Consider the following 9,498-nt stretch of genomic DNA (forward strand, 5'->3'; position numbering starts at 1 on the left):
TTTCCCTAGTCCCCGACTTACGAGGAAAATAACTGAAATGACAAATGTTCCTTCTGTTCCTTGTGTCTACTTTCTCCAGTCCTTCTTTGTGTATAAAACCAACTTCTTCTGTTCAGGCATTGAAACTTCTGTATTTCTTGAGAGGGAGATTATTGTTGTAGAACACGTGCGCTCGCTAGAGAGAGAGAGACAGAAAGCGAGAAATCACCCCAAGGGAGATGACCACGTTGCAATCCCTTCTCCTTGTAGGATTTTGGGCATGCACGAACACACACCCAGTAAATATTTCTGTTGGGTAAATATTTAGCCGTGCAATGACTGGATCATTTTATAATTTAGGGGTTAAAAAAACATTTTTTTAAAGAGAGGCTTTTGCGATAGGGTGCGTGTGCTCCCTGGAGAGACAGAGAGACAGAAAGCAACAAGTTATCCCCCAGGGAGGATCGCCATGCAGCAGTCCCTTCTCCTCCATTCTCCTCTGGGGGATCTTGGGCATGCATGCACACTCACCTGGCATGAGCTCAAGCAGGGACCGAGACTCGAACTGTGGTCAACTACATGGGGGTCCAGCGGGTCCAGTGATGTAACCTTATGTCTTCTGCTGATCCCTATAATTTAGTTTATTAACAGGTGACGTGATAGTTGGGGCATTGGACACCACTTGGGTAAACACAGTTCAAATCCCAGACCTGGTGGCTTGCCTTCTTGCTTTCTCTCTCTCTCTCTCTGGTCATATTTTTAAAATAATAAGTTAACAAAGGCCAGACTGGTTTTCAAAGTGGTGGGAAATCGGCAATGGCCAAGAGCACCAGGCAGTCCACATCCTCGCTCGTCAGTGGCTGTGCGGCCAGGAATAGCTGTGTTAACCATCCTTTCACCGCATCTGTGCAAATCTCAGCCTTACTGCTATTTTAATAGCTAATACATACTTTAACGATTAACGTCGGCCACCTACTACACTCATTTGTGTTCATGGTTTTATGAACTTCGATCGGCGACCGCCCTGAGCTGAGGGACAAAGCCAAGGACCCTAAGAGCGTCCACAAGCGCTCAGAGCCGCTTGGATACACACGGCTCTGTGGTTGCTGGGCGCGGCTCTAAGACTCACGCGGTGATTGGCTGAAGGAGAGCTTCCGCAGGCACTTCCGACTCTCCACCCGCCCTGAGCATCGGTCATTGGCTGAGCTGGCCGAGCGCGCGGCCTCCCGGGAATCGTAGTTCTTAGTGCTGGGGCGCCTGGAGGGACTGGTGGTTGGAGGCCTGGAGCGGCACTTGCGCTTGGCCGCAGTCCCTGGCACCATGTCCCGTGTGGCGTTGCTCTGCCACGTGAAAGGCACCGTAGCCCTGCAGGTGGGGGACGTGCGAACCTCCCAAGGCCGGCCTGGGGTGTTGGTCATCGATGTCACCTTCCCCAACGTCCCGCCCTTCGAGGTGAGCAAGTCCCATGGGCGCGACCTGGGCTCCTGGGCGGGGCAAATCTGGGAACTGGGGCGTTTCCCTGGCATTTACAGGAAACCTCTGCGGTGGCCCTTGTCCTTGCGAGTTAGCTAACCATTCATGTATCTCCTTCTTCAGTTAACACAGAGTAAATAGAGCCTTCTGTTTTATTCAGCGTCTCCTTACGTCCTGGACAGAGCCAGCTGGGAGGCGCCAGAGAGTAGGCTAGGAGGGGCTGGAAATACATTGAGGTGAGGGCGAGGTTGACTCTGGCCACAGCTGGAGGTCACTGAACAATGGGGTTCCCCAAACCTGCCCTCTCCCCATTTCTGTAGTCCCTGCTGGAGGTCGGGTGTAACTCTTCCCTGCGCAGGAGTCCCCCAGTGAATCCAGTTTCCCATCTCCAGTTGCACTTCCACATCCCTGACAATGTGACCCGGATGCTGCATGGCCTCAGCACAGGATAGAGCCCACCACACTAGTGGCCTGGCTTTCAGGGCCACTCAGTGTGATGTCCCACCTGATTATCAGCCCCATGCACTTTGTGCTGAAGTGTGTGGTTCTCCCTAAACTGCTCCTTACTCTCAGCTGAGAAACTTGGTTAAACATCCCATCCTAAGAAATGCTGATCACTAGGTTTGAGGTAGAGCCTGAACATTGGTATTTTTAAACATTTCTTTGGGGCCAGCATGAGGCTCTGGATTCCCACGTCTGACCACAGTTCTAGGCCCAGAACTGGTGGCTTGTTCTCTCTTTCTCTCTCTCTTTGTCTGGTGAGTGCATGTGTCCAATAGCAAGTTAAAATAATAATAATAATAATAATAATAAATAAAATTAAGTAAATATGTTAATTTTTTTTTTAACTTTCCTTGAGTGATTCTGATGAGTGTCCAGTGAGAACTGTTCCTCTTAGCCAGGCCGAAGCATTCACTGTTCCTGTAGTCTGCCAGGTTCTCTCATCCTCCGTTGCTTTTTCTTTTTTTTTTTTTTTCTTTTATTATTTTTAAAATCTTATTTATTCATTCATTTATTTTAATTTGTCCAGAGAGAGACACAGAGAGCGAGAGAGAGGGAAAGTGAGAAAGCAAGCTACCAGGTCCGGGACTCAAACCGTGGTTGGCCATGTGGGAGTGTCCAGCACCTTAACCACCAAGCCACCTGCTGGTCCCCTCCTCTGTTGCTTTTTTGTCTGTGCTATTTTTACATTCCCTACCTTTCCTGATTCTTCCTCCTTCAAGTTTCACATGTACATTTTCTGGCTCTGATCTCTGGCAGTGTCTTGGACATGTGGCAAGAATAGCCATTGTGGGACCAGCAGTTGGCATAATGGCTGTGTTGCTGGATTCCCACGTAGTCAACTGTGGTTCAAGTCCTGGACCCGGTGGCTTAAACTCACACCGGGTGCGTGTGCGTGCATGCCCAAGATCCCGAGAGGAGAAGGGAGGAGAAGGGATTGTGGCATAGCCATCCCCCCCTGCGGGGGGATTTCTCACTTTCTGTCTCTCTCTGTCCTTCTGGCGAGTGCACACACCCTATAGCAAAAACCTCTCAAAAAAAAGACTAGCTATCATGGTTTGTACAGTCCTGCCCAGTTGCACTGTGAGTACCTCTAGAAATGTGAAATTTCCTGGACCCTAGTGACGCTTACTGAAATTGTTAGTTTAGTGGAAGGGTATGTCCCAGAGGAAGGAGGAGTCGGTATCTTCAAACCTCTCAGGCCCTAGGCCTAGGCCTGCTGGGTCATGGTGGGTTGTGTGTGGTCTAGCTGCAGGAAATCACGTTTAAGAATTACTACACGGCCTTCCTGAGCATCCGTGTCCGTCGGGATACCTCGGTGCACACACCAGCCAAGTGGGTGACCTGCCTGCGGGACTACTGCCTGATGCCCGACCCGCACAGTGAGGAAGGAGCCCAGGAGTATGTGTCGCTGTTCAAGCACCAGGTCAGCTGGGCCTCAGCACGGCCAGGGCAGCCCAGATGAGGACTTCCAAGAGGCCTAGGGATTGGGTCAGTATACCAGGAGGGAAGGGAGAGGAGGAGGCAGGCTAGCCTGGGTGATGGCTTTCAGGCAAATGACTTAGAGAGACAATTGTTCTCTTTCCTGAAGGCCCGGGGAGGTTGCATCTTGGCTCATTGCTGGGTGGAAGTCTTGTGGGCGATGAGCTGGGTCCTCGCTGGGTCCTCATGTGTGTGTGTCAGATGCTGTGTGACATGACTGGAGTCCTGGAGCTGCGTCTGATTCTTCGGCAGCCGTCACCACTCTGGCTGTCTTTCACAGTGGAGGAGCTGCAGATCTACCAGCAGGGACCAAAGGTAAGTGACAGCTTCGAACTGCTGGCCGGCCCTCTGCCCGGGAGGCTTCTAGCTGTGGCTAACTAGGGAAGCTATGGTTGGAGGAGTGGGGTGGTGATCCATAGGAATGAGACTGAGAAGGAGGCCTTCATGAAATTGACAGCATGTGTGTTCAAAGCTCTCGGTGACAGGCGAGGCTGTGTCCCCATATCCCCTTAGCCTTTGGGGCTATTCCCTGCTTTCAGAGCTGAGGCTTACAGATGCTGGGAGGCATCTCTGCAGCGTGTGCTTCTGGGGCCTCCTGGTGCGTAACTGGTGTATAAGTCGCCTGGCTATCCGCTGGGGCCTCTGCAGGCTCTGCAGGGTTCTCCCAGTGTCTGGGGCTCAGGGGCCCTACCCTCTGCTCCGAGGGCCTAAGAATGTGATCTCCAAGTGCTCCCACTGTGTCTCACTCAGAGGACACCTTTGCTTTGCAGACTCCCCCGGTGACCTTTCCCAAGTGGCTGTCCCACCCGGTGCCCAGTGAGCAGCCTACCCCCCTTCTTGAGGTAAGCCCTCCCCCCGGTGGAATCATGTGTGAAGAGCTCTGGTGTCCAGCACAGGCCTCGGTGGGCCCCTGTGTAAGATTCTGGGGCTGGGCCTCTGGGCCCAGTATATTGGGTACCATTTTTCTCATGGGTGCTCTGTGGGACTGAGGCCTCTCGTGTGGCCCTGGGCTGCGTCCTGAACGTCAGGCCCAACCTCGTGTTTCACATGCCACCTGGGAATGTCATTCGGAGGGCCCCATAGCCCAGTGTGGCCTCTCCCGAGCTCTCAGAGCACTGCTGGGGAGAGACCCATGGCCACTGACCCCTCCTTCTGGAGCAGGGTCTCCCAGACCCGAGCAGGGTGTCCTCTGAGGTGCAGCAGATGTGGGCGCTGACAGAGATGATCCGGGCCAGCCACACCTCCACAAGGATCGGCCGCTTCGATGTGAGTGATGGCTTCCCTCTGCGTGGCTCTGCATGGCCCTGCGTGGCTCTGTGAGCCCCTGAGCACGTCAGACCTCGTGGTCTTTTGTTACAGGTGGATGGCTGTTATGACCTGAACTTGCTCTCCTACACTTGAGTGGTAGCTCCTAGCTGAGACGATGGCTTCTTCATGCCCACCAGGCTTGGTTCGGGCCACCAGAGGCCGAAGTGTGTCCCCTGTCGCACTCCCAGTGTTGCCTGCATGCCTGTACTGTCTGGGCCACATTCACTGATTCGAGACTCCTGGGCAAACTCAGTGTAATGGCTCGTTCCTCTAGTCCTGGCTACTTGGGAGACTGAGGCAGGAGGATTACAAGTTGGAGGCCAGTGTGGGCAACATGGCAAGACTCTGTCTCTCTGTAAAAAAAAACAAAACAAAACGACCCTGGGGCGCCTTTTGTTGCTTTAGCATGGGCTCCTGGCAGGGGTGTGCTCCATCTGCAGCCCAGTCTTCCTTCATCTTCTCCCCTGAGAACACGCCAGTTCTACCGAGAATCCCCGAGGGCCTTCTGCCCCTCCTGCCAGCACGCACGCTGCTGTCCCCTGCCTGCTCCTCACCTGTTAGGACTGCTGCCGCTAATGCTGGAAGGCCACTGCTGCCGTGACATTCTGCTGGACTGGGAAGCTTATGGCAGAAACGAACCCCATTTCTTCCACCGAACCCCTTGTGGGCTTCTCTCTGTGCAGTGCTCACAGGAAGAAATTCCCTGCCGCCTTCCTAGGGAGCAAAGCTCAGGATTTCAGTGGCCTGAGTCCCTCAGTCCCCGAGCTGGCTCCTGGATGTGTGTTCAAATGGTACACGCTTCAGGCCTGGGCAGGTGCCTCTGGCGAGCCCACGGCCTGAAAACCAAGGCTTGGGATCTGCTGCCATCTGACACAGCCCCAAACACACCCCATCCCCTCTCCTAGTTGTCCCTTTCCAGCATCATGCTCAGCATGATGAGGGATCAGCCTTGGTGGGAGAGGTGTCCAGGTGAGGATTCTCGCAGTGCCTTTTAGGAGTGAGGCCCTCGTTATCTCAGGCCAACTTGAGCGAGGCAGGTTGCTCTTCCTGAGTGTGAGAAACTTGGAAGAAAGCCCGGCTGTGCTCTGGCTCTTCCTGGCTTTGCTCCTGGGGCTGTTAGGAAGCTGCTGCAGGGTGTGTCAGACCTGCAGAATTGGACCTGTGTGGTTTTATGGGCAAGCTGGGCCACCTTTTGGTGGCCACTCTGCTCTCCCCACTGAGTTCTTACAGGTGGTGTCTTTACCTGCAGGGTCATTTGCTTAATTCACTCAACTCTGTCTGAAGGGGTGCTGACTGTAGTCCCATCTTCGAGGGACACAGCGGTCCTCAGCATGTGTGTGGGGGAAGGACTGTGGGGTGGCAGGGATCGTGCTCAGTCCCAGCGAGATCAATAAACACATGGAATGCATGACTGTGCTGTCTGCCTGTCTGCTCAGCAGGAGAGCGGGGACCCCTGCAAAGGGCTGCCATGGCGCTCGGCCTGCCGGGCTGCTCCGCCCTCTGTGACCTCTCCACACCTCCAGTCCCCATTTGACCTTAAACTCTTGAGGTCCCAACCTGCAAACCCTTGGCAGAACTTTGATCCCTTGGAGGCAGGGCAGAGCAGCAGGGGAGATCCAGCCCCCAGCTCTGGTTCTGGGCAGCCCAATCCGCTCTCTCGGCCTGACCTGCCCACATTCTGATTAGCTGGTGGGAAGAGCCTGGGGCTGTTTGCCTGCAGGCTGGAGTCACTGCACTCTCAGCTCCAAATCCCAGCCTGCCCTCCGGGCTACCCACCCCCTCTCTCATCCCCTGCCCCAGGGAGACCTGTCCTGGGGCCTGGACTACATCTCCCAGCGTGCCTGGCAGAGTGGCGGCCTCTGTGTGCCGTCTGCACCGGGTTCAGGCGACGATGCAGCGGGCAGTGAGCATGGTGGCCCATATGGGCTCTCGCCTGCAGGCGTTCCCCTTGGCCCTGGGTCGTCGCTTCAGTTGTGCGCAGGTGGGGTAGAGGGTGCTGGGGCTTCGTGCTGATCTTGGAGGGCGGGAGAGGGAGGCGGCTGTGGCTAGCGTTCTGGTGGCACTAAGCCCGGCCGCCCGCAGGACGTGCTCTGCAGGACCCCGCTCTATGACTTCCACCTGGCCCATGGCGGGAAAATGGTTGCGTTCGCGGGTTGGAGTCTGCCCGTGCAGTACCAGGACAGCCACGTTTCCTCGCACCTGCACACGCGCCGGCACTGCTCGCTCTTTGATGTGTCCCACATGTTGCAGGTGAGCCAGGGGGCACGCAGGCCGCAGTTCCAGGCCTTCCCCCGCCCCCGCCCCGCACCCGTGGCGGTGCACTCCAGCTCTGCTGGGAGCTGATTCCGAGGACAGCCCCACAGAACAGCTAGAGGTCTCGGGGGTGTCATGACAGATTACAGCCCCGAGGAAGTGGACTCAGGACCTCCGATGTCTCTTCTGTACTCAGCCCAGCCTGCTCCCATTGAGTGGCTGCATGGAACGTCCTGAGTTTTCCAGGGCCGGCGCCCACTTCCCTCCACTGTGCTGAGTACTGGTTTGGAAAAGCGCTATTTTCAGGAAGATGCCAGGTCCCCCTGAGATCTGTGACCTCCCTCAGTCATGCCTGGTGTTGGGGGGTGTGGGGCTATCAAAAGGTGGGGCTTTTGCCTCCTGTAGAACCAAAAACTAGGTCAGCTGCTTCCTGCGCTGTGGGTGTGGGTGGCAGGGAAGATGCCTCCTTGCCTGGTGGCCTTTAGGGTGCAGCTGTAGCAGTGGCCTGATGAAAGATTTTTTTCTTTTTTAAGTTTTGCTATAAGGCACGTGTGCTCACCAGAGAGAGAGAGAGAGAGATCACCCCTGAGGGGAACTGCCATACTGTAATCTCTTCCACATTCTTCTCTCGGGATTTTGGATGCGCACGCACATGTGTCTGGCGTGATTTCCAAGCCCCTGGGTTGGGAACTTGAACCAGGCGGTTGGCCATGTGAGAAATCACCCCTCAAGGGGGAGGCCCATGCTGTAATCCCTTCTCCATTTTCCTCTCAGGATTTTGGGCACACACCCACACGCGCCCAGTGTGGGTTTTAAGCTGCTAGGTCCGGGACTCAAACTATGGTTGACTACTTGGGAGTCCATTACACCACCTGCTGGTCTCGAGCCTGAGGCTTTTCTTTTTTCCAAGAGGTTTTTCGCTATAGGGCGCGTGCGCTCGCCAAACAGACAGAGAGAGACAGAGAGACAGAAAGCGAGAAATCATCCTCCAGGGGGGATGGCCACGCCGCAATCCCTTCTCCTCCATTCTCCTCTTGGGATCTTGGGCACACATGTACACGCGTCCGGTGTGGGTTTTAAGCCACCGGGTCTGGGACGCGAACCATGGTCGACTAACGTGGGAGTCCAGTGACATAGCCATTATGCTAACTGCTGGTTCCGGAGACTTAGGCTTTTCATGTCTTCCCCAGACCAAAATCCTTGGTCGTGACCGGGTGAAGCTGCTGGAGAGTCTAGTGGTTGGAGACATTGCAGAGCTAAGACCAAACCAGGTGGGCCTTTTTATTTCTGCTCTGGGTGCGCTAAACCATGAGGCAGTGACAGGCGGAGTCCCTGCCTCTGGCTTGGGGGCATAGATGCTGTCGCGCAGGGCTTGCAATCTTGGGGACAGAATCCCTGAGTCATTTCCAGACACCCAGCTATCTGGCTGGGAGGCCGGAAACCAAGCTTCCCAAGCTGCTCTCTTCTGACCCCCTATGCTGCCTAACCCTCACTATTCAAAGTGCGGTCCCTAAGCCAGCAGCCTCGCCGCCTCCTATGCGCCTGTTAAAACGTTCAGGTGCTGCTTCAGACCTGCCGAATCGCGAGGTCCTCAGGTGACTTGTGACTGCTAAAACTCAGGCTCTTCACCTATCCTGTGGCGATGCTAAGGCCAGCATTACCGTATTTGGCGGGGACTGGCTGTAGGGTGCTGGCGGAAGTGCCTGGGATCGCCAAGATCACTTTGAAGCTTTTGTCCTGGGCTTGGAGCATGGACCGAGTTGTCCCAGGTCTGGAAGGGTTAAAGCAGTGGGTCCTTGGGTGTTACCGATTAAATGTGAGGGGCGCTCTCAGTACTGACTGGGGAGGAGTGCAGAGACCTCAGGTCACAGAGACTCCACCCAAGGGAGGGAGGGAATGAAAACATACTCTGAATGAAGATCAAGACCTTGCCCTTGAGACCAGGCTGGCCCCTCGCAAACCTTGAGCCCTGTGCATGAGGGTTCTTGCGTTTGTTGGGTGAGTGGGTCCAGGGCTGGGTCTGGCTCCCCCTTGTCTTGGTCTTGGCTTCCTGGACCTGGAGGCAGTATATGCTCCACTTTGGCACTAGGGGACGCTGTCACTGTTCACCAATGAGGCCGGAGGCATCTTAGATGACTTGATCGTGACCAGCACTTCCGAGGGGCACCTGTACGTGGTGTCCAATGCTGGCTGCCGGGACAAGGACTTGGCCCTTCTGCAGGTATGGTTCCTAGGTACCTTGTCATTTTGTTCACAGAGCAACATCCTTGTTTTCTAGGACAGGCCTGGCATGGACAAGGGGCTCAGAAAATGGCCCTTGGGGAACCAGCAGTTAGTGTAATGGCTATGTCGCTGGACCTCCATGTAGTCGACCGTGCTTCAAGTCCCAGATCCGATGGGTTAAACTCACGCCAGGCTCATGTGCGTGCATCCCCAAGATCACAAGAGGAGAAGGGATTGCGGTGTGGGCATCCATGCCCCCCCACCCCCCCACCGGCGGGG

General features: G+C 55.3%; 2 protein-coding genes across 2 annotated transcripts in view; both read left to right on the forward strand.

Annotated features, from left to right (window-relative positions):
• Positions 1-1,199: 1,199 nt before the first annotated feature.
• On the forward strand, positions 1,200-6,363 carry NICN1 (nicolin 1, tubulin polyglutamylase complex subunit). Its single transcript, XM_006170954.3, has 6 exons — positions 1,200-1,431; positions 3,203-3,379; positions 3,637-3,750; positions 4,206-4,277; positions 4,597-4,701; positions 4,795-6,363. The coding sequence occupies exons 1-6, from the start codon at positions 1,300-1,302 to the stop codon at positions 4,834-4,836; spliced, it is 642 nt and encodes a 213-aa protein (XP_006171016.1). The 5' UTR covers positions 1,200-1,299; the 3' UTR covers positions 4,837-6,363.
• A 134-nt stretch (positions 6,364-6,497) lies between these two features.
• The window catches only part of AMT (aminomethyltransferase), a 6,665-nt gene continuing 3,664 nt past the window's right edge, over positions 6,498-9,498 (forward strand). Inside the window, exons 1-4 of the mRNA XM_006170958.3 lie at positions 6,498-6,724; positions 6,826-6,993; positions 8,187-8,267; positions 9,086-9,217. Coding sequence (XP_006171020.1) covers positions 6,635-6,724; positions 6,826-6,993; positions 8,187-8,267; positions 9,086-9,217 — 471 coding nt within the window. The 5' untranslated portion in view covers positions 6,498-6,634. The remainder of the gene's footprint in view (positions 6,725-6,825; positions 6,994-8,186; positions 8,268-9,085; positions 9,218-9,498) is intronic.

Source organism: Tupaia chinensis, unplaced genomic scaffold, assembly GCF_000334495.1.
Source record: "Tupaia chinensis unplaced genomic scaffold, TupChi_1.0 Scaffold149184_1, whole genome shotgun sequence".
NCBI lineage: Eukaryota > Metazoa > Chordata > Mammalia > Scandentia > Tupaiidae > Tupaia > Tupaia belangeri.

Excerpts from the sequence above, each read along its gene's own strand:
- NICN1 (XM_006170954.3), top strand. The coding sequence starts at position 1,300 with ATGTCCCGTGTGGCGTTGCTCTGCCACGTGAAAGGCACCGTAGCCCTG. Across the intron at positions 1,432-3,202 it reads CCAACGTCCCGCCCTTCGAG|CTGCAGGAAATCACGTTTAA; the intron begins GTGAGCAAGTCC and ends TGTGTGGTCTAG. Across the intron at positions 3,751-4,205 it reads TCTACCAGCAGGGACCAAAG|ACTCCCCCGGTGACCTTTCC; the intron begins GTAAGTGACAGC and ends TTTGCTTTGCAG.